At 39.0% G+C, this 25,849-nt stretch overlaps 1 protein-coding gene across 1 annotated transcript in view; it reads right to left on the bottom strand.

Moving 5' to 3' along the window:
• The window catches only part of pappaa (pregnancy-associated plasma protein A, pappalysin 1a), a 114,288-nt gene that overhangs the window by 43,368 nt on the left and 45,071 nt on the right, over positions 1 to 25,849 (bottom strand). The window contains exons 10-12 of the mRNA XM_042509428.1: positions 24,803 to 24,999; positions 2,245 to 2,355; positions 128 to 263 (exon numbers count right to left, since the gene is read on the bottom strand). Of these exons, the coding sequence (XP_042365362.1) occupies positions 128 to 263; positions 2,245 to 2,355; positions 24,803 to 24,999 (444 nt within the window). The remainder of the gene's footprint in view (positions 1 to 127; positions 264 to 2,244; positions 2,356 to 24,802; positions 25,000 to 25,849) is intronic.

Below are 25,849 nucleotides of genomic sequence, written 5' to 3' on the forward strand. Positions count from 1 at the left end.
CGGATGAGAATGACATGCGCTTAACGGGGCTTTGGTAAAATATTGGCTAAACTACAGTATAACAAGCTCTAGTTAGTTACAGTAACTCAGCTTGCCACTCAGTCACATGTAGCAATGTGACACTTACCAAGACTGTGGATGCCTTCTTTGGTGTCCACCAGCTGAACAGTGATGTTACATTGAGTCTGGTCAAGGTATCCAGTCCCATCCGCAGCCAAATGTATGATCACTGCTGCTGCCACCATGGGATGAGAAAAGTGGGCCTGAATGAAGGAAAACATAGAGTTTAACCCTTTGAAACCTGAGCAAATTGACGTAGTTTCACTAAAAAAACTGGGAAGAGTGTTGCACACCTTACTGATGCTATAGTGTTATAACCAAGCAGCAACTTCCAGGGCTGAAAAATGAACAGTGCAGTAGTGCCAAAAATCTGCAGTTCCTCAAATGGCCACTTGAAGCTGGCTCCAATAATGAGTCAGTCCCCATTGACCTCCCCATTAAAATGCCTAACCTAACAACAGGAATAGACATGTTTACAGATTGGTAGGGGGATGAATTTTTTCCAGCCCGTTATCATTCCAAACCCAGAAAGTAGCACCACTTTGTCAATGCTTTTGGAGTAACAGCACAACATCAAAAGACACCTTTTGTGTGGCATTATATGGTGCATGTCAACATCGAGGTCAAGGTCAAGGTCAAATTTATTTATATAGCACATTTAAAAAGAATCCAACCAACGTTGACCGAAGTGCTGCACAAAAGTACTGGACAAAATGAATAGCAATGACTTAAAATTCTCTAGAATCTGGGCTGATCTAATATGAAATGGTAAATTGTTCCACAGTTTTGGAGCTGCCACCGCAAAAGCTCGGGTGAGATTTTAGAACAATGCTAAGCAGCTCATTTGATGACCTCAGTGATCTAGCTGGTGTATAGACATCAGGTGATGAAGCAGCTGGACAGAACTGAGCGCAGTTTTATCATACGCCGGCAGATAGCCAAACTGCACGTGGTGTCCACCTAATACATGTACTGGTGGCACCATTTGAGAGTACAGCCAGAGGGAAACTGTCGTCTGTGCATGAAATGTGGCAGGTTGACGTAAGGTTAAAGTGCTGCGGGTAACAATGTAATGTAAGGAGCACAAGGGTGCCTTTAGGGTGGGTAGAAGGGGAAGTGGATGAAACGAATCTGGACTTTGATGCAGGATTCCAATGTTCACTTCCCGTTAGAATATGATGTTTTTTTTCTATCCATGCGCTTCCCTCCCCAAAACCTAACCATCCATGACGCTGTTGCCTAATCCTAACCATTTGTGCTAGTATGTGCATTAGTTGATGTCCCAGCATTGGCTGCCATGTGCTGTTGTTGCCTAAACATAACCACACGCAATGTCATCCCACCATGTGCATTTGTTGACATCACAGTAGCAGCATCCTGGAGTGTAAAGAGAAGACGCAGAAGGATACCTAAAACGTAACATTTAGATGCAGAAGTCCACTGATTAAGCTGCAAAATATGATGGCTTGGGATGAGAACATGTTGAAATTCTATGTAACTAATCAGTTTAAAGCTTCATAAGGCTTAGGGGTTATGCATAATCACGGGCGCAACCTATTTGAGTGACAGGCTGTCTGCTCTGCACTGGCTAGAGCTACCTTTCTCCCTCCACTGCTCAACCCTCTCATCCAAATATGATTACCTCGGGTCACTTCCAGCTCCAAAAACCCAAGATGGCAATGGCCAAAATGCCATACTCTAGGCATGAAAATTAAGGAGGGATATCAAGGTTGATACATCCATAATTTTTATACAGTCAGTGGTTATAATGCATTGCATGACATCCCAGGAAAGATTTAAGTGGACTAAGGAGAAGGATCTCCACAATGTAAGGTGGAGTGACATCCATTATCTTGCCTTGTCCATTATATTCTTACACTGACACATTTTCTTGTACATTAATGTTGCTGTATTTTCCATTTACTACAAATAATTATGAAATTCCCCAAAAATATGACTTCCTACGAAATGAATCGTCCTGATCAGAAAATTGGAACATCATTAATCATAGAGTGTGTATTCAAAAAATGTTTTAATATTTTCTCTCTCAATCCAAAAGCAATTTGAGCATCATGTTGCATCAATGTTAACTATAGTATCCCCATGAGGGGACTGAGTGTATTTTCTTCAAATGACAGAAAAGGGCATCAAAATGCATCTTTTTTTTTTTTCAGGATGTCTTACCTTTAGCCAATAGTTAGGATATCCCCAAGTTGTCTTATGGGCCTCACGACAGGGGAACCATGCATATTGGGAAACTCCATCTGATAGGTCAAAAACCTTTGACTGACATGTCTGGGGAAACAGAGGAACAGAGGGGTCATTTTGTATGCATCTTTTTTGTGTGTCTAACACGCATTAAAGTAGTTAAAATTAATACAATATAAAACTGGGGAACAGATTTTTGTTTTTCAATTATAAATGTTTTACAAAAAAAGGTCACCAGCTAGCAAGTGATTAAGTCAGTTATCATCTCTAAAAATCTTGCTTCTTTTCTCAACTTGTTTCTCATTACAATACACCAAACCTCAAATTTACAGAAAAAGTAAAGAGTAGCAGGTTGAGGGGATAACATGCTAAAATGAAATTAAAATGTGCATTTGCTAAATAACTAAGTAACTTCATACTTAAAAAAAAAAGCTTTAGTCATGTTACTGTCCTGCCTGTAATTGCTGTGACCCCTGTTTTTCCACAGCTGTCAGCTGTTTCTCTGCTGTCTGGCCTTACGTGCAGCTGACGTGCATCCTGTGCACTACTGTTTGTTTGTGTCTTGTCAACAAACCCAGTAACCTGTCATGTGCCGCATGCCCCATATCGCTCTCCTCTTCCTGTCTTTGATTCTAACTTAAACTAGTCTCTGCCTGTTTTTGTGTACTCACTTTGGGCTGGCTAATTAAACCCTGTCATGCCACACCTGCCCACTAGAAGCCCTCAGAGAGTTTTCTTGATTCAGTGCAGCACCTGAATTAGTCATCTCTGTCACACAGCTGTAGTGCATTTATTAAGAATGGAATCTCTTTGGATCCACATATTAGCTGATTATTTTGGTTCTGATTTTTAAAAAACTTTTTTTTTAATTTTTTTTTTTTTTACACATTTTCATTGCAGACTGCAACTTTTTTTTCTTTTTTTTTTTTTTTTGGGGGGGGGGGGGGGGGGGGGATACCTTGACTTGAAATCAATGTGTGTGTTGGTAAAAGAAGTAAAAATGTCGTGTAACAGAGTGAACAATCTGACATTTCAACTGGACAAAATGATGATATTTATCAGTACTGCTTCAAAATAATGTATTTTGTCAATTGGTAACTCTGACATGACTCAAAGACACTCAGAGTATTCCAAGAGGCTATTGAATATGGTACTAAGTCCAAATACCAGTACACTCAATATGGCCAGAGATCTGTCCTAACACAGAAGAAAGTGGTGATTTGTGAGGGATGACATTGAATGTTCAAGCCAAAACACCTTAGGTTTGTTGATTGGTTCCTCGACCTATCACTTAACCACTCATCTGGTCAGAAGCAGCGATAATGGTAGGGCAAAACTTTGAGGGCCCTGACACACTAAGTCAACAGTCAATCATTGGTCAATTTTGGGCTATAATTAAGGTTCTGTCGCTCCAGTGTTTGCAGCGTGTCCGGTACCATCAGCACTACATGGCCCTTGTCTGCCTAACTCGGCGTTTGGAGATTGTGGAACTCTTTGGTGAATGAAATCACTCTGATTTGGCGTTTTAACTCAGTCCAAAAGAAGAGAAATTAAAGAGAGGAAAACCAACAAATGGTTTAAGTCCAAACATCAGGTCACAAGCTTGTTATATGAGGCAAGTTTGTATTTTTTAGAAAAGACATAGTAGTCCTGCACATCGAAAAACCATTTAGGACCAAAAAAAGATACAAATAAACAACATAAGGATAGGTCCACACACTGTAGCTCACTGAAGCAATTTAGTAACCCATCCACAACAGACATTTTGAGCTAATGCTGTTCCTCTGACTTAATCTAAGATTATGTTTTTAGCCACTGAGCTCAGCAGCATTTATTTATTTTTTTGTATTTGTTCTTCTTAGTCTTCACTTGCAGATGGTAAATATCCTTTGTTCTTTCAACACTGGGTTATATTGGTAATGCACTAACTGGCTAACTAGTGTCTTTGCGTTTCCATTTTTAAATGACTAATACAGACTGCTGCCACCTGCTGATATGGAGAGTTATTTCCTCTCACGTAGGTACAGAACAGAAGTGTTAGTTGGCTGTTAGCTCTAGTCTTTGAGGGGTGCTCAGGACCAAGTCTTTGGCTAAGACCAGGGCAACGCAACAGTCGGACTTCTTTTCCCGCTAGTTCTCTTTTGTTGGTTTGGTGAGTTAAAAGGAAAAGGAATGCAACTGAATTTACTCTAGTATTCGGTCATTGTATAGTCTACAATGATAAAGTCACGTCGTTACTGTGGCTTTGTTGACATACAGAAGACCTAAGGACCTCTAGGATTTGTGTCCCAAGCATTATCACCTCATTAGCTTCAGTATGTTCGGTAAAGTGAGGTGAGAAACAAAGACAGGATGTGGAGAGACTAAGGATGAGATGATGTAAAGGTTGATTTAGATTTAAAGTAAGGAAAAGCAGAAAAAAACAGATAGACATATCAGTAAGAAACTGTCAAGCAACAGATAACACACACAAAGGGGAGAGAGGGCAAATACTCAAGGACAGTGAGTTTCGCCCGCTGCCCTGAGCTAGTGAAATGAGACACCAGTAACATGAGAGTTTTGCTAGAGAGGCTACTGTAAGATCCTGCCACCGTGGAAAACTGGCCAGACCAGCTATCTGTCTATATATCTGTCCCCTGGATCTGTTGACGTGACCTTTCTGCTCAGAGCTGAAGTAGCAGAAATTAGAAATGCAGGTGACAAACACCTGAGATCAGTCGCTATGAGACTTTGACCCAACTTCAATGCAGCTGAGCTCCATTTTGTATTCATTAGAGAACAAAGTCATTGGATAAATATTAATGAAGTATATTGTGTAACTAAATTGAAGGGTCATTTTATTCTGATGCTCTAGGGCTATACCCAGAGTCAAACATGGTTTCCAAGTCCAACTTTGACTAACCCTACCCTAACTGTTTTTACCTTTAGCTCACCCACTTAGCTCTGAGCTTTAATTAACTAACAAATATGATTTAAAATAACTGAAGGCTGCTGATAAATTGAAGTCAAGAAGAGGTGTTTTCCAATTCTACCCTTTTCTTGACAGGCAAGGTGACAAAACCCTTCCATGTGCAAACTAATGACTTATTCATGTAAACACAGGTGGCACTAGCTACACCTTCCTCCACACACCTCCTCCCCTCATCTCCTGGTGTGTTTTTCTAACTACCCACTGTTTGAGACAGACAAACACTGCTTGGCATGCCAGAGCCCCTGCACTCAAGCAAACAACCCCCGTAAAGCGTCACACCAGTAGGAGGCAATTCACAAGTCTCCCATGGCTCATTACACTTCCTCCAACCACATCCCCGTGCGCTGGTAAGAGTCAAAGCACTCTAAATAGATTTGCCATTGATTTGATTTAGTCATTAAAAGAGGGGGTAAGGGTGGTGATGCTGATACACTTTTACACCCATCCAGCACTCAACCAAGCAAGGCTTGATTTTATTCATTCATTCATCAATACACACTTATCCTTTTCAGGGTCAAAACCGGCTCACATTGGGTGAGAGGCTGGGTACACCTTGGACACGTTGCCAGTCTATCACAGGGCTGACATGTAGAAACAGTTACTTTTACACTTATGGGCAAATAAGAGTTGCTATAGTTAAAGAAGCGGTGTGTGAGGTTTAGAGAGATTTAGAGGCAGAATTGCAGATTGCTACAAGCTGACATTTCTCCTGTTTAGAATTCCTTCAGTGTTCACTATTAAGAAAGTTTTTGCTGGGAGCTGAATTATCCAAAAAAGATCTATTCCTCACCAAAATAAATGGACCCAGGGATTTAAACTGCTAAAAAATTTGAATAATGCCCATTACAAGTCAGTATCAGTGTTTCAGTCTGTTCGGAAACAGACCACAAATCTTTTTTTTTTTTTTTTTTTTTTTTGTTGATAATTTAAGATAGAAATGTTCAGGATATTTTAACCAAGACCCACATTATCTGCAGAGGTCTCTTCCTCTCCCAAACAAATAGATTGATTTAAACCAGTAAAAACACTGAATAAAGCATTGTCCTGTTCAAAAATATCCATGTTTTTCCAACATTACTTATTATAGAGGAGCTGCTAACTTCAATGGCCCTATCTGAAGACAATATTTGGTTTGTCAATTCTTTCTACTGTTGAAACATAGCAGTGCAAAATGACAGACTCCACAGACAAGGACCAGCTCCCTACGTAGATGTAAACTAGCATGCCTTAGAGGAGGAAACCGGAGAACCTGGCAAAAAAACAACACACACACTGTTCTCTCCTGACAACATTTTTGAACAGATCTTAATGCAGGCAGGTGAAATCCTTTTTGATATGTGTTGGGTTTTTCCTTTTTGAAACAAATATGTCTAACCTTGGCAGCCACATTTGTCAATCATGGCTCAATGTGAGCGGACACATGCATCTTAGCTGTCAACATTAACCTACAGGTTTAGGTCCATGATCTTAAACATCAACCCTTTGTAACAATATTAAACCTAACACTTTTTTTTATTAAAAGTGTAGCTTCTTCTCCAATATACATCAGTTCTTTAAGTTTGCTTTTGCATAGAAAATTCCTATCCAACTTTTTTTCAAGAGCACTGGAGTGCAATCAAAGGTTTAATCTTTGAGCACATTGCTTACTTTTGGACTTTGTAATCAGGTTAATTCACCTTCCTTCATCTTCAAACAAACACACTTTTCAACAACAGGTCTCAACTACAATGAGTCATGTTTAACTAAGCACACACTTTTCTTTGAAAAGGTGTGTCTAATAAGCAACCTAATCAATCAGTAAATGCTTTCATAAGCACTTAAAAAAAATATGTACGTATATACTGTATATCAGAGAGATAAAATGATAAACCTGATTGAAAATTATTAAAGAACACATGGATACAAAAATTGTGAGGTAAAGTGACAGCTATAGTAATTAATAGCAGCAGAGTCAGCAAGTCTGCACTAGACTGTTATATTATCAAATACTGGCACTTACTGTTTGTCTGTATTAATATAGATATGTAGGATAAATATTATATAAATCATGATGCTAAAATCAGAAGTCAGAACATACAGACATTATAGAGTATAATATGATGAATTGTGATGACATCCCAGCTGGCACTGGCACAAGACATCAGAAAGACGTTGGACTTTTATGTCTGACAGACATTAAATTCTGGTTGGAATGACAATCAGGTTGACAATATTATAAATGCCTAACGCCATTAGAAAATCAAGATGCATGCATGTTAACATTATGACAGTTTGCAGATACTGGGTTTTGTTCTCCATACCCTACAAGTAAATGTTGCTATTCTACATCAAGATGTAGGGATGAGATGTTTGGAGAACACTGGATTTGATCACTTAACAACACAATTTAAAATCACCAGGTTATCAGCGTCCTCTGTCATCAGTATTTTGCATCAAATTGCTGTTGGCATGAGACGTTGCCCTGACACTGAATTTTGCTCACACAATGTCACAACCTAAATTCAACCACATATCAATGTCTAACAACATTGGTGGCTAGCTGGGATGGGATATGAGATATAGTATTAGTACAAAGGAAGCAATAACATAATGGGAGCAATTTAAATAGGACTGAAAAGAATAGAGTATCAAATGTATGTAAATTGTAGCGTAACACACATATCATGACCTAACCCAAATCTGTAATATTCTAAGTGTATTGTAATTTTATCAAACCTAACATTACTGTACACTAGAAACATAAAACCTAATGACATTTTTGTGGCCTCAAACAACAGAACATTGTTACACATTTTAAAATTATATATGTAAAATATTAACAAAGAAAGTTTAATCTATTTGCTTTTTTGTTATGTCCAGCCAGATCTTTAAACTAGGAAGCGGCAACCTCTCCATAGTTATAAACAATATTCAGACTGCTGGAGATCATGGATTAAAAAACTTCTGTGTTGAATTCTCAACAGTAAGTCCCCACAGATGGTAAAAGGCACGTGCAGGTTGGGAGCCCTAAATATTTATAGCACTCACTTTATCACAGGTTAATTAACAAAACCTGATAATTCTACATGTAATTTGCAGAGTTCACAGCATATGGCTACAATTAGCAATATAAAATAGCTACTTCAACAAGCTTAGCAACTAAGTCAGCCAGACAAGCACTGTTGGCCAAACATCTACAGAAAACATCCCAGCATCATCACTGCATTAAGTTATTCAAGGATAAAGAATTTACCTGTTATTGATAAACACAAGTCTTTTTATGTCTTTGACATGGTTTTTCCCGGCCCCTTTTTAAATTGTCTGGCTCCGAAAAAGAATGACTTTATAAATGAAGTTTTACGGCTAATACATCAGCTGAATCCAATGTGAGCAAATAAAACACAGATGTGATTTCCTGTATCATAGACATACCGCAAGCTTGATCAGTCAGTCAGCCCCTAATATAAAGAATATTAAATCACTGAAAAACAGTGGGAGGAAAAAGTAATTGTAATTCAAAGACATTATTTACTGGGTTGCATGTGTCTAGACATATGTGATAGAACACCAGTATAATCATGATAATAGACCTTCTCTATGTGTTTCCAATAAATAAAAAAGCACTGACTTACTTTTTGGACACCCCCAAAGGGAAATGAGGCAGAGGTCATAAACAAGGCAAATTCTTGAGATAAAAGCTTAAATTGCCACCCAATTGGAAGGATCGTATAGGACAGGGAAAAACTTTGAAGGCAAATTAACCCTTTGAAACCTGAGCATATTGGCTTGAATTCTTTCAACAACACGACAAGAAGGAAAGGACGCAATGAAATGAGCAACGAAAGAAGAAATGACCAAAAACTTAGTAAGTTAAGTTAGTTAAAATGTGAGAAAAAGGAAATGACCTGGTAAAAGGTGTTGAACCAATTATGATAATTTGGTTACATAATTTTAAATATGTAGTATGACTTTCCTTAGCTTTTTAAAAATAATTTTCTAAATCTACTAATTTCTTGCTTGCTTGCTTTCCTCATTTTTTGAAAAAAAAAAAAAAAAATCCGTCAATTTACTCAGGGTTGAAATACTTGTATGAGGCACTTCAAAGCAGCACACAAAAAGTAACTCCAGGTTTCAAAGAGTTAAGGAAAGAAGGAGCACATATGCATCTAAACTAAGACCTGTTTTTGTTTGCCCTCCTTCAATCTGTTATGGCTATAAAATATACCACCTGCCAGCAGACCTTCAAATGGATCGCTTGATTATAACTACAATATCACAGCAGGAACTGTTGACAAAAGACAGTCAAAAGAAGTCTCTCAGTTGGAAAAAGTAGGGGAAGGACATGGCAAATCATTTGTTTGTGAGGTAAAAATGGATGACAAAAACCGCTTCAAGCGACTGGAAAAGCTAATGTTGAAATGCCCATAATGTGTATTACTTGTTTTGAAAGGATTTACCTCCAAGTGGAAGTTGTTGCTCTTGTGCAAAGAGGCAAATGGGAGGCCTATTTAGATAAATAACATAATGAAATTATTTCTTCTGATAGCCTCTCCTGACCCCACTCATTCTAGACACGTCTCCCATGTTCTGATTCATAACAAGGACATAACAGTCACTCGTATAGGTACGTAATTCAAACACACACACACACACACACACACACACACACACACAAACACACACACACACACAAACATTCACAGCTACACACATGGTCTTAATTTGTACCAGCTGGCCAGTCAGACTGGCAGACAACAGCCAATCCCTGGTCTGTAGACACAAACTGGTGTTTGTAAATCACCACTTCAGATAAAAGGAGAGCTAAGTGTCTTGAGCCAAAGGGGAAACCGGATAAAGGTAAGGGCAAAGAGAGAGTGCAACTGTCAGCCTCATTAAATATGCCTGTACTGTAAAAACGTTCATTAAGAGTATAAAGAAAAACATAAACTTGGAACAGGGGCATTGGAGAGTGGCTCTGTTAGTAAAGACAGAGTAATGACAATAATAATGGCTCTAATAGCATAATGTACCTAAACCACAGCCTTTCCCCCTTGTGATAGAGATCTAGCGCCAGGGTGAAGTTAGATCATCTCTGTCAAGGGATGCCTGCACACAGCACATAATCATGTACAAGCACATACATGGGCTTAAATACAAACATACACACATGTTACACACTCTTTGGCTTAAATACTAATGTTGAAGCCTCCAGATTGTCAAAATGTCTTATCTTGGATAGAAATCAATAAACCTTGCACACACACACAACACATGGTCCATATGTTCTTGGAAGACTATTGAGGCCCTCATCCATTTAGGAGGCACAGCAAAGGTCCTCCCTGTATCCTCCCAACAATAAAGGAGCCCAGGAGCTTGACACAGATCTTACTGTAGCTCAACCTGGGACCTCTCTGACAATCTTTACTTTGCACTGTAGAGCGCAACACAAAGAGGAGAGAGGTAATTTTTCACATTGGCATGCAGTCTCATTATAAAGCCATACCACACCTCATAGAGTCAATTATTAGACAAGTTACTGTAATACATTAACTTGCAAATATTTCTGTGTCACTGTCCTGACAAATCTCTTGTGGTATAAATATGAATTCAGTCTAACCATTTGTGTATCAGGGACTCACCCCGTGTTATACTGGATTTGGGCAGAATACATTGTTTTCCTCGAACAAAGAATCCAAAAACTGAGAAAAATCTTCTTAACAGCAGCAAAACTTTATAAGAAAATTAGTTTACAAACTCTCACACAAGTTGTGCAGTATAATCCAAGTCTTATATATTCACTCATGTAACTGTAGTCTGTGTTTGAAAGGGTCAGTTTAAATTCACAAACGTCACACAATAATACAAATACACTACTGATCAAGGTAGCGGTAGACCAGCAGCTCCTATGTTCACCAAGGTAAAATTTTTGTCAGTGAGTCTATTAAGAAAGCACGGATAAGTTTAAGAAAAGAATTGTATTAAAATATTAATTTACAAACTTACTCCTCTCCTTTTCCTCTAAAAAAAGACCCCTTTTTTCACCCATTTTTTTCACTTTTTGGATTGGACTTTTGGATTCTTCACAAATTCAATGTAACAAGGGTGGGTAATTGATATACAAATGGTCATTTTGGGGGAAGTATTGTTTTAACGTGATAAGGCAATGCAGCACTTTCACAAACATCCGTTTTTTCACCTGTAGTTATCACTATTCAGTATGAAGCTCAAAAAGGATGTAAGCATGAAGCTTCAGTTATATATTGCTGAGTTGTGAAGTGGTGATCATGAGAAGCAACTACACCGACAGACATGAGGACGCCATCATGACAACATAATGTCTTACATACTATGTACCATGTAGAAGTATGTAGAAATGGGTAGATTTTATCAGTGGATTGGCATGTCAGGGCATTTCTGTTTTTAGAGCCGTTAGAGTTTATCTTTTTTGACCAATTTTGCCACAATCACCCTTGTCTGCACCAATTTACTAGTCTGTATTTCCTAAAATGAATTTAACTCCATTGTCATTATGGGATAATTCAGATATTTTTAAGTGGGGCTCTATGGAGTACTTTTCTAAACTGAAAAATAAAAGAATTGTTAACCAACTTCAAACACTTAATCCAATTGGTAACATATAAAGGAATTAACTTTTTCAAATCAAGTTTGATTAACACAGCTGCTTGGAAATCAAGTTAAATTACCTCAGAGTAACCAACTGAAGTAATAATTTTAAGGTGAATAACAATTCTAGTTTTTCAGTGTATAGTCAGTGTATTATCTACAGCAAATTACATTTGGTACACCCCCAGTTTGGAGAATCAGACAGGAGGAACACCACACAAGCTAAGCAATGTTTGCTGTGGATGAGCAAAACATATTTTAGTCACCTAAAAAATTATATATATATATATATATATATTATATATATACTGTATATCAGTTTAAGTGTACACTATAGAATATTTTCACAACTTTGCTTTCCATTGAAATAGCCCTTTCGGATGTTATATCCATCTATGTTCTCTTCAAAGCCATCAGACTCTACTGACGAAAACAGTCATTTTAACTTGCAGAACACTGGAGTTGCTGGTCTCTTACTGCCTCATTGGTTGGTTAGTTTATGTTACATTATGTGACTTTGATAAATCAAAGCTAACCTTTTAAAACACCAAAGTCACACAATAACATAAACAAAGTAACTGATTGAGGCAGCTATAGACCAGCTACTCCCATGTTCTGCAAGGTAAAATTCTTGTTTTTGTCAATTGAGTCAGGTGGCTGTTAAGAGAACAGAGATAACAGATTCAGTTCTCTGTTGAAAAGGGCGGTCTGATGACAAGGTAAAGCAGAAATATTGTAAACATGGCATACACTTAAACTGATAGTGATTTTTCTGATAAGGCCTTTTTTAGGTGGCTAAAATAAATTCCGTAGCTGAGCCCGTCCAAAACAGTGCAGTGCTTGGCTTCCATCCAGTGGTACTCCTTCCTGCTTCTCCAGACTGGAAGCTCGCCGACCGCCATCTACGTTAGGTAATACAGTGACTACTGATAAGTAACTCATTCCAAACTATCCAAACTTTTCCTTTAAGTCTCTATTTTCTTTATTTCTCTTCTTTTAGTCACTCACTTTGGCAGTAAACATAATCACTACAGCAACTAAGCTGTTTGTTCATTTTGCGTGATCCATCCAATCACTTTATTTGACTCAGTGTGAGCAATGGTGTGCCAGAAGCTGAGGATACCTGCTGAGCATTTCAGTTTATTGTTTGTTTTAGATCCTGTTGTATGCCTCTGTAAGGTCAGGCAGTGGCCTACTTTGTTTTTTTTTTCTCTGGAGAGGTGGAAATTTTGGACACATGCAAATTAAGAAAACAATTTCCCAAGAGAATATTTATCCTGTCACAGCACCTCCTAAAACATGTTTATTTCCATCGAAAGGTATTTCTTTTTCCTCTTTTCCATTCCGCCCTCTCTCTTTGTTAAAGGCATATACTGTATACGAATTTGAAGCTCGAGCATGGGAAGCAGGAGTGAGCATCTGTGAGGCATTTGTGGAGAGAAAGAGCAACAGAGAGAAACTAGTATGAGTTTCCAAGCACCATCCCATGGTTTACTGGAATGCTGGTGAGCGCCTGGTGTGTGAGGTAATGTCCTGTCACCCAGCCCCACCCATACCCACTGAAGCTCACCGTCTCATTGGTCCAGGCCTAATGATGGGACACTTCCATGGCCTACTGAGAATTGGGCTGTAAAAGTTGGTGAGTGGGTGCAATTATGCAGTTTACCTATCCCACTCTCATCAGGGCAGACATGTGTAGTGACTGGGTGGTAGGGGACCCGGACCACAAACTAATGTATAGGGTTTGGTGAGCGTACAATGCCAGCAAGTTGAAAACAGATGGGTCTGCGGAGAATATAAATGTCCCTCAGTCAGTGGCCCCCTATGCTCAATAAAACAGGGCCAAAACCCTACATATTAACAGCTTGAAAATGTTATGGGGGGGTCATCAGTGCCATGAAAAAACACACCAGTCACAATGAGGTTTCCACATGGCAGAGCCACAATAATAATTGAAATGGGAGAAGTAAAAGGGAAAAAGGAACGCCATCCCAGAGGTTTCTTTTTAATGTTACCACACGCTTATGTCACTGGCACTGTGCCTGACGAGGGCTGTGTGGTTTGAGGGAATGTTGGTGAGAGAGACAGTGCCAGAGGAGCTGGCCTTCCTGTGCTGCTGAAAGCAACAGCTCGGCTACTGTATGAGCTTTTGTTTTTGTGGGCATGTACGTGAGTGTGCTTCAGCTTGTGCAACGGTATGTGCAAGTTTTGCCTGTGTGTTTGTTTGGATGTATAAGAGAAACTGTTTGTAAATGTGTATGTAAGCTCTGCAGTAGCCCAGATGCAGAATGCATGAAGCCCTGAGTTCAAGTTCAAGTTATTTATTTCTCAAATGCAAAACACAGAAACAGTTGTTGCTACTGCAAATCTTGGGTCTCAGGCTGCTCCAACAATGCAAAATTAATATGTATATATGTAGGGCTGTCAAACTTTTTTTTAAAAATTACGATTTATGGCAGAATTTCAATTTTTAGTTGGTATTAATCACATTTTTAAATTCCATTATTTTGCATTTTAAAAGTTATGAAGTCGACATTGACAGGGCAAAGCATTTCTTACCTAACTGTCTTGATTAGGAATTAAATGGAGGCAAAAAACTGAATGTGACTAACATAAAGTCAGCCTGTAAAGTGCAGACTCATGGGTACCCATAGAACCCATTTTCATTCAGACATCTTGAGGTCAGAGGTCAATGGACCCCAGTAAAATGACCATGCCATTTTTTGATTGCTAAAATGTTGCCAAACTTTGGAGCGTAATTTGGCCCCCTACCTGTGAAGCTAGCATGGCATAGTACTCCCTGGGTACTGCTAGATACCTTAGGTCGTCTAGTTTCATTTGATACCAGTATCTTCATTGTAACATTAAAACTCAGACCGCCACAGTATTTTAAAGACAGCAATGTCAGCCATGATTTTAAAAAAATGAAAAAGTGATGTAAAAATACAATCACACAGGTAGAAAGAAACTCATGGAAGAAACAGAATGAGAACTGTAGATATAAAATAGTGCAAGTTAAAATATAGGGTTAAAAAATAAATAAACAATTATAAAAAGAAGTAAAGTAGGGATGGGGAGTATGGACAAAATCAAATATGATAATATCATCATATCATATTTATGACCAAATACCTCAATACTGATATTGCAATGATAAAGTGGGATTTTGGCACTTTCTCAGAATATTCCCACAACGACATTTTGATCAATAATCATCAGTAATGAAGCTTTAATAAGCACTTTCCAGCATGATATTACATGATCTGAAATCTCAGACAATGAAAGTCACAATACTGCCAATGGTGCACCTGTAGAGTGCAACATCGAGTGTGTGTGTATGCACAATGCTTGCTATTTGGGATCTGGACAAAACTGAGCCAGTTATTGTTTCCTTGTTTTTACCAACCAAAGTAATATTAAAAAAAACAGTGTCGCTCATCCCTCTCTCCTTTCCCTCTGAAGTCTTAGTCGCCTAAACATGAACACGCTTATTTAATTCAGACCTCATGCACATATGTTTGTTTTACATGTAAAGATGGGTGAACTTCATATATGGGCAATTTCTTGCAGCATGAGAGGACTAAAATGTTATCCCTTCTGTTGCTTATGTATAATTAAGGGGAGTGTTCTCCAGGGGTGCCCGGGGGTTGCGTCAGAGATTGCCTGGGCAGCAGCCCTCTCTGGAGAAATCACCTGGCTTCCTGTTTGATCTTAAACTTCGAATGCACATGCACACTCCCCACTTACACAAACTCATCCACACACATGTACGTGAGGGCAAGCAGCCTGCACACACACACACACACACACACACACACACACACACACACACACACACACACACACACACACACACACACACACACACACACACACACACACACACACACACACACACAGGTTAGTTGCTAGGGCCAGTTCTCGAATCCAATCCCCCTAGAGCAAGTTGAGCTGGCTCACCATATTCCATGGTGTGGTAGTGGGGGAACATTATGTTCTGCTCCACAAAGACAGCAGTAGTACATTTCAGTCCCCTATGGACCTGCCCTATAATCCTGCATGGAGACAGCAGTGTGAGTGCGTGTGTGTGTGTGTGTCTGTGTGTGTGTGTCTAAGTCTGACTACATACCTGTGTGTGATCAGGAAGTGAAGAAGAATCTTTAAAATAAGCTACTGCCACTTTACTGTATTCACAGTAAAAGTCTTAAACATTCTCTAATAGGTCTGACAGTGAAAGAAGTACCAGAAATGTTCCAAAAATAAAACTACACGTAGCTACAGTGTTATATTGAGTGCTGGGCATTTTTTGGCGGATCATTAATGGGTCTCAACATTATTAACTTCATACATTCTCTGGTGTCCACATGGTATTTTGATTGGATCAAACTGCTCATTTGAGACCATTTTAATGTGGCCGATAAGAGCGGTTTTGGACCATTTTCTACTTCACAATAATTCTTATTCAGTGATGTATTTCCTTTTGAGAGCAGCAAGACTGTCAGTCAAACTGATTTCCACTGCCACTGACCCTATGTGTTCATCCATCTGCCATTTTTGTTTCTCACTCATTACATTATTTCATTTGTCATCATTTCAGCCATCATATAATGTATCTTTATGTGTGATTTAAACTTTTCCTTCTACTTTTGCTGGTTTTACAGGACCTGTCTGCTGTTGGCTCTTTTGTATTCAATTTCATTTACAAATCTCAACCTTGTATTTATTCTCTCAACCTGCATGCTATTCATTTCCTTTTTTTTATGCACACAACCATGTTGTCACATGAATGTATCTCAAGCACACTATAGAATTACCATCTCATGATAGTATGCCTCCCAAAACCAGTGAAGTAACAATTTACACCCATGTCTGTCTAGATGCATATGCCATGACAGTAGACAATGCTTCAAACATTGCTGCAATGAAGCTACGTATTCCAAAACATGGATGCTTCACACACATCTTCACCCCGACATTGCATAAGATCTGTACAATCAGCACAATTTAAAGATAGACAGGACACCCTAGGTTAGTGTCACCAATTCAGTATCTGACTAAATTTCTCCCCTTGTATTCCTGAGTTATGGCGTTGAATAATGGCCATAGAATTGTTTTTGTAGAACATTATGAGGTCACAGCTAAGTTGACTTTTGGGAAATAAAAAGTCATCATTTTGTCCTGTGAGACATTTGTGTGAAATGTTGTCATAATTTGAGCATGAATTCTTGAGTTATGGCTCAAAACATGTTTTTTAAGGTCACAGTGAACTTGACCTTTGACCACCCAAATCTAATCATTGTGTCCAAATGGACATTAGTGCCAAACTGGAGGAATTCCCTCAAGGCCTTCTTGTATCCCCTTCTCGAGAATGAGATCAACGCAAGGCCAAAATAACCTTGGTCTTTGATCAGCCAAATCTGATCAGTCATCATTGAGTCCAAATGGATGTTTGTGCAAAATTTAATTCCGCCATTGTAATTCCTACCTCAATACTAATTTGTACATGACTCTATAAGGTAGTGCTGAGATTCACACTCCGTGACCCCAAAATGAATATGTGTCATTCTTAGAAAGATTTTGCACACTTTTTTTGACATTCTGCAAAAGCAGACTGCAGACTACTAGGCTATTGTATACAAAAGAGCAGTATGTATTTATGGTTCTATGCACCATTCATTCTTATGTTGTTGAACCCTCCCTCAGGAGTGGTCTCAATGTGAGTGCATTCACCCATCCTTCTCCTTGGCTTTGCTTCGGTGTGTGAAGATTTAGACGTTAAGAAAGAAAAAGTTCACCTCTCGTGCACAAATGCTGCATACTGAGATTAACATTTGCCATGACATTTAATAGATGAAAGTAGGTATTCCAGTATTGCTCTGTTTCTGTATATAAAAACAAATTCTGTGAATACCCCTTATCACACACACACACACACACACACACACACGCACATGCACGCACACACACAAACACACACACACACACAGTACTTTGGATTTCGTGCAGATACATGATCTCTCTTTCTCCTCAAGTGCCTTCTTGTGCTGTTGTTACTTTCTTGCATCCGCAAAGATCCCTATCGCTGCTGCCCGGCTTGCTCTCTCTCTCTCACACACACACACACACACACACACACACAAACACACACACAATATCAACACTGTCTTTAGACATCAAATGGAACTGATACACAAAACCAATAGAGGACTTGTTTACTAGATCAAAAGGAAATGATGTATTATCCTCTTCCACTACCTCCAACACACTCATTCAGAACAAAAAAAAAAAAAACCTCAAAAAACATACGGTTACTCTTTAAGGTAGCATTGTTGTATATCAGGGAAACACATCTCTATTCCAACTCTACCAACGAGCTGTGAGCCATGAACACAGAAACATGATGAAATCAAACCACAAAGGATGAAGTGAGCTATCAACAAGGCAGGACAATGTGCTGTTGGTTTCTGATAAAACTATATTGACTCCAACTAGCACAAACTTATTTTTACAGACATTTTTCAACTGTTTGACAAAATGGGGGAAAAGTTTAGGAAAAGGAGTTCAAGTTTTCTTCATCCAATGGGTAGTTATGCATTGTGAATGTGGGTTACAGTCACCATGTTATTTATGACTTAGAATAAAATCCAAAATTTATCTTTAACACAAGTCAAAACTAATTCAAATTGTTACTGTGAAAATAAAACAATTTTTAATCCAACACCAGTGTGGTGAAGGTTTGGTTAAGTTTAGAAACAAAAACAACTTAGTAAGGCTTAGGGAAAGAAACCAATGTCAGCTTTTAGTAGAAAACTGGAAGTGAATAGCAGTCTCCCATATGAAAGTTGAACATGTTTTTGACCCATCTACCACCCTGTTCTCCTTCCTTAGTGGATTTTGTGGCTCTTTAACATCATGCTTAGTGCTGTACCCAACTCAGAATTAATGCCAGTCAAATTTATTGGGCTGTTCAATAAGAATATTTGATGAATTCTTTTGTTTTCCATACAAAGTCTGAACATGCTCCGTAGGATGTTCAGTGTGACAGCGGCATTCACATTATATCGCAAACAGGCTAATGGCGCTAACTATGGATCGCAAATACACAGGTCTAACATTATCTGCCGACACTTGATATCAACAAAAGCAAGAGACTGTATCCTATTAACTGGATATGAGCTGTATATTCACCACTTCTTCACCCTATGGTGTGGTCTTTCTCTCCCTCTTAGCCACTGCGTGCATGTCTGCAACCGCAAAGATGAGTGTGAAAGTCAACAAAATCTGGGGGACAAAAACCCCCAGAAGCACACTGCACGAAAAAAAAACATGCTCAACTTTAAGTAATCTCAGTCAACTGCGACTGATGATTCGATTCACCAACTTTCAAGGGGCAACCCTAGTGACACTATTTAAATCTTTGCTCCAAACTGAGTCATAATTACTATGGCCACTGGAGGGCTTTGTCACTTTACAAAACTTGTCTTTTGTGGGAATTACTACTGTTAGTGTGTGTAGTTCGGAGAACCATCTTGTTCATTGGACTGATCTTAATACAGAAAACAGTGTGCATGAGCAACAGGGCAATTGATCTTTTGCTTAGTTTTGCCAATCATAGCGTGGCATCAGCCAGCACCAATGCAGGGTCTGACTATACAGCTATGGTTGCATTTCATTTTTTTTCCAAAAATAAGACAATATTTCTCTAGGAAATGAGGTTTGTGGCAGTTGGTTCCATGCTGCCTTCAGCAGGTTGATGGACCATCACCAGCTAACAAAAAAGGGGCAGGGCTTAGTGAAGTGCTAGTTGGTTTTCGCATTTATAAATCCAGTAAATTTTGTTCAATAAATATTAGATAGAATATGGCTATGGTTCATTTTTCAATTTCTCTTGTCAGATTTTAAAAAAATAGGAAATATCTTTTGGGAATTTATGCTCATTTTTCAGGGATTTGGAGAAGCCAAGGAGCACTGGAACTGTTCTGATGGCTTGTGGTGGCCCAAAACCTTACTAAGACACTTAATGTTGGTTTTCTTTGTACACTCCCTTTGCACTTATAACCTCTTGGCTTCAGTTTTCCTCCCCCCACTTCATCCGTCTGTTTGTCTGTCTGTCTGTCTGTCTCTCTCTCTCTCTCTCTCTCTCTCTCTCTCTCTCTCTCTCAAACACATACACACACACACACACACACACACAAACACGGAAACAGGCACTAGAAGGACAATAATGGTACATATTGTGGGATGGATGCTAGTGGTTAACCAGACACTAACTTCAGCAGAGAACGTTACTGTCATTTTGGCTTTGTGCCATTTTAATGACATATGCTTTGGAGTGTGGTTGGCTGAGATCAAAGAGCTACTCAAAGTGCCAAGTCCTCAAAAAAAAAAAAAAAAAAAAAAAAGGGGGTGGGCCCCCCCCCCCCAAACCCATATCTCCATTACACATCCTGTCAAGCATAAGTATCTGGCTGTACTCATTTAGTATCATGGTCATTGTAACTTCACTTACTGTACTAGGAAATGGGTGAATGACAAAAAGACAAGTGTGTTGTAACCACATTGTGAATGCTATTTAACACAAAAGCCATTCTAAAAGCAGCTAAGATACTGGCAGGGTTACCCTAAAGCTTATTTATGCATGGTCACTCGAAGCTCTCAACAATTGTTTCTCGTGAAAAGATGTCACAACATGCCCTGCATTTATACCTCGGTGACTTCAAGCAGAAGGAGAATTAAAATATTAAAATAATTAAGTAAAGCAGTTCTGTAGCACAATTAACCTTTTGTACCATTCAGGTTCAAGCAAGGCTACAGTTTATTGACTTTATTCATGTGTCATACAAATGACGATAGAGTCTGGCTTCTTCTGACAGCCTTGTTTGCCTTGAAGTGGTGAGTAACTCCATGGCAATGTACTGTCCAGAGACACTGAATGAAAGGCAGAGATGTCACTACATTGCCAAATAGATCTTGTCACAATCTAAAAATGGCAAGCAATGGCAATTTTTTTCTGCATTCTATTGCCGAGTAAGTGCTTGTAGGTGTCAAGCTCTTCCAACAATCATTCCATGCATTTCTGTGATTTCAGAGAAATGGGTCCTTATCTGAAGGATTAAAAAAAAAAAAAACTGTAATGTGTGCTGTCTCCACCAAACTCACAACAGGGTTTTTGTTTTGATTTGTTTTGTTTTGTTTTTAGTAGACCAATCCATTCTCTTGAAATGGCTCAAGAAATATTTTGTCCCTTAACAACTTGACTATGCTAATGCACTATCCTCTGTGGTATGCAGACTAGATTTAGTCTTAGTAATCAATGATCTGTTACCCGCAGAAGACATACTTCTTTTTTACATAGCAACATCCAACTGTGTTCCAACCCAACAGAAGTTAACTCAATGTCAGGGTGCTTCAAGGTCTCACCAAAGCTGAGATTTGTACCAATGCAATTAGGTGACTTCATGAGTTGAGTTCATACTAATTTTCCAAGTCAAATATAAAATACTCAAGAAGTAATGTATTCAGTGTTGCCTCCCTTGAATACAAAAAATAAGCCCTGCACCCCAGCAACAGTAACCATTTCTCAATCCTCACCATTTTAATACTGATGACAGTCATCTCAAAGTTGCCAGGCAATTTACTTCCCCAATAGCTCCAAATCCCTGTCAAGGGCAATACTGTATGTGGGTCTGTATCAGCAAAGCCACAGTGCTTTTGGCTCACTACATTGCTCAGAAAAAATACATCAAAATCTCAACAAAGATTGCAGATCAACAGTATACTGTGTGACTATGCAGCTCTAAGGCTTTAATATTGGATCTCACATGAAATGCCTATAGGCCTTTTGAGCCCCCTTCCGCCAATGAATCAAGGTCACCCAGGAAAATCAAACCCCTTATGTAAACAATCTGCAACAAGCTGAGAGAGCTAGAACAAAGTACTCTAGATAGAGAATGTGATCCAGATGCCTAGAAAATGACTATTCATGGGCCCTCTATGCCTGATTCCTTGTTGGCATCGAGAGCGAATGTCGGCAGACACAGCATTTCAGATACCAGATGCAAGACGTCACTAAACGCTTCTTCAAAATAGGTAACATCTTCAACAACATTGTTCTGCTACTGATCACCCACTGTGGTGCTTTATATGTTGCTTTAACGTGGCCAAATTTAAACTGGATCCATGAACAAAAGCTATCCCACGGCCTGGTCTTCATCTCCAGTGCCGATCCTCACATGCTTCATCTGCGGCATGAGCCTCCAGGACAGTCGCCATAGCCACATGCATGCAATTGCACAATTGCTTAGGAGCAAAGCCTAAACGGGAAACTTGACTCAGTTATTTCAGGCCATGTTATGTTATCTTTGTTTTCCAATGGACTACCATAAGCAAAAAAGTGTGCACGATTGTGCATGTGTATTATTGTGTGTGCATTTATACGAGAAGATCTTTTTTGTGTGTGAGTGTGTGTGTGTGTGTTAGTATATGTGCAACACTGCAAGGACGCAGTGTAATCAAAGTTAATTTAGAGTTGAAGAGATGGCATTTGATGCTGCTGTAGTGCATGTTACTGGGGTGGGAAAATAAATGACAGTGATTACATCAACGTGTACTGATGTTGGTACAAGGAATGGGCTTTGAGGACACTATTTTTGATGTAACAGTGATCCTACAAGCTTTTTTACTCAGGAGGTGAGAGAATGTACAGAGAGTGAAAATGAGGGACAGAGAGAGACAGTGACAAGACCGTTGTGTTTTGTTAACCTGTGTTTGCATATTTTCCACACGTACACATGCACTTGGGTGTCCACACTGAGTGGACAGTCAGTGGCCTTGTAATGAGGTGATCTCATCACATATGATCCTCGGGGAACAGTGTGTTCTCCACACTAAAAGTGCTTATTGTATGAACAATGTGTCCTTCACAGCAGAATTCCCTTTTTAATGGTTACATAGTCATGTTCCACTGGTTTCTCATTCCTCTCAGAGAATAAACCATCTGCAATGTTGGTTGGAACACACGCTCGGACAGAAGTGGTGCCATATAAAGATCAAATGCATTAAATGATGTCGGCTACTTTTGTTTGCTAAAGTCCTTGCCAAAGTGTTCTTGAGCAAGGCACCTGACCACAGCTGTTCAAGAAGACCTAGTTCATTGGCCTTGTAAAATGCATCATCAACAGTGGGAACAAGCCCTACAGCCAACATCACTGCTTCCCACATGACACACATGCCTCAGAAGACAGAGTACTGTCAGTGTAGAGCCATGAGGCCTAAGAACACAAACGTTTTTTTTTGTTGTTTAGGGTTGAAATGTCTATGAGCATACAATTAAATAACTCTTAAAGGGACAATTTACTCCAAATCAGAAACACATACTTTTCCTTAATTTATAATGCATGACAAAGCACACCAAAACAATCTAGATTAATAAACAGCACTACAGTAAGAAGAAAAATATAGATTTTTGATTTTTTCAGTGTACTGTCTCATAACATCAAAGCAAGATAGCAGGCTGCCTGTTTAATATTTAGTTTGAACAACAAATACCCTAAAAGCTTTTCAGAAACTGGACAGTAATGAATAGAAATAATGAATAAGTCTTTAAATGAGATAAGTATACTTCAACAACATGCCTTAGCTTTAACCATCCATATTAGAGAGAGGGGATTAAATAGGATTCAGCCTAATGCACTATTATGTGTCTGAAGCTTTGTGTGTGTATGTGTGTGCATGAATGTTTGTCTAGCCCTAATGTTTTGGCCAATCAGCCCCTTTATGCGTTGCAACAGCAACAGATCAATGCTTCCACCGAGCTTACATGGAATCAATGGCTTCTTCTCTCGTCTTCAATAAGCATTACTTTAATGAGAGCGGCAAACTTCTGCACCCACTCTGGGAGACATCTAATTAAATGTCCCAATCTCTAAAATTACTTAACTGGCAAACAAGCATTTCAGTTGTTTTTTTGCAAGTGTATTGCAAAAAGTTGAAAATATGTTGTCATCATTGTACAAAACCTTTATGAAAGAGAACATAATGGGAACAAATTATCAATGAATCACAGCCATTACTGCAAACAGTGATGGAGAATGCTTGTCTGTTGCGACCTTTTATGATCCAATTTGTTTAATATCAGATCAGGACCCTTCAATTGATTGGTTGTTTGATTAGATATTTCATGTCTACATATGGGAGCTGTGGGGTCTTTTAGTTTGTAGTGTCACTGGTGTCCTCAAACCTCTCCATACAGCCATATAACCAACAACAGCTTGTAACACAATAGTCGCAAAGACACGACAGCCCATTTGCCTTCCAAACTGGGAGCGCATGCTGTATTCAAGCCACTGTCCCAGGGCGAAACATTCACAGAAAAGCTCGGATTTACTTAGTTTGGAGCCAGCCAGGTATCGAAAACAAGTATACCCAACAACACCAGGCAGGAAGACAAGGAAATATTGTTTGTCAGAGAAACTTCAGTCTTAGTTGACAAACAGCAATGCCATACAGTGAACAATGGTATTAACAAAACAATATTTACAACTTGATTACTTTTTTTTAAAAGCCATTCTAAGTATTTTGATTGTGGGCCTTTACAGATGAAAGGAATATATATAATCAAGGAAAGGACGCATGGACACATACTCTGGCTTTCTGCCAACTTCAAAAGTCTTCATTTTTTGTCTCTTGTGTTTACCATACTGGTAAATCTGAATGGATTACTTTGGGTCTTATGATTTCCATAAAATGAACTCAATGATTGAATTGTGGAGAATCTAACCAAGCTAACTAAGTGAACTATGTCCATATTGACAAATTTATACATTTATATTTTGACCTGTGATGCTACGCTACTTAGAACTAGCTCAAGCAGATTACTAGTGATCTAGTGGGTTTCAAGAGGTTAGAAAAACTCATCTAACATTTCATGCTGAAGATAAGACAAATTGCGTATGGCCTTACCTTAGTGACCGCAGGGTATCCAGCAGCCACCTCGCCAGAGCAGTAGGGCTTCTCCTCATGAGAAACTTCAACAGTGGAGGCCCACTGGTCAAGGAAACCATTTGGGGTGTAGAGGCCACAGTCTCTCACGCCCGTCTCTCGCTCAAAGTCTTCACACACCCCATCGCCATCATAGTAGTAACACATGCTTGGCTCCTCTGCAGGTGAACAGAAAACAGAAAAAAGTTGTAATTTTAAATCAATAATTATATGTGTTTTATATGTACAACACTTTTCCAATAAGTTATCAAATACTCGCCACTTGGTCAGTGATTACACAACGATGAAAAAAGCCATCCTTTCCTGTGGTATGATATGCCAGGCAGCATCAGTGTTTAACACTGTGGAACGCCATAAGTTTAAAATGCCCTCGGATGACAATTTAATTTTAAGAGCAAGTAAGTCTCCATGTAAGGTGGCCAGGAGGGGTCGTGCATGAGTGTAACAAACACCAGACTTTCACCTGGAAGGCCAGTGTTTGGCTACTGTATGAATGTAAGCCAAACTTGTTTTTTTTTCTAAACCTAACAATATGCTTGTGTTGCCTTAACCTAAGCGCATACTTTTGTTGCCTAAACCATACCATATGCGTTTGTTGCACAATGAAACAGAAGTAAAAACAGGATGTTTTACCGACATTGTACTTCTGTTTTGAAAAAGACTTTATGCACCTAACAGAAACCGTTCATTTCCCGTGAAAAGAGAAGTGTATTTTAAAAAGACGCAGTGTATATAACAGGACTAAATTGACATGGCTTCCCAGAATTACAACAACACACAGCCAGGACAGTGTGAGAATGTGTTGAAAGTATCGTACAGTCAGATTCTGCATATCATCCACCACCACCCTATGGAGCCATACAGGCAGGTTTTTACACACTTCAACCTTTACTATTCTCTTCTCTCATCCTTTTTTTTTTTATAGAACACGAGTAGCCCTGATCCTTTGGGATACCCAATTGCCAATACCCAATGAACTCTTGAGTGTGTAAAGATCTACAAATGAAG

The sequence above is a fragment of the Plectropomus leopardus genome, chromosome 20 (genome assembly GCF_008729295.1).
Source record: "Plectropomus leopardus isolate mb chromosome 20, YSFRI_Pleo_2.0, whole genome shotgun sequence".
In the NCBI taxonomy this organism is placed as follows: Eukaryota; Metazoa; Chordata; class Actinopteri; order Perciformes; family Serranidae; genus Plectropomus; species Plectropomus leopardus.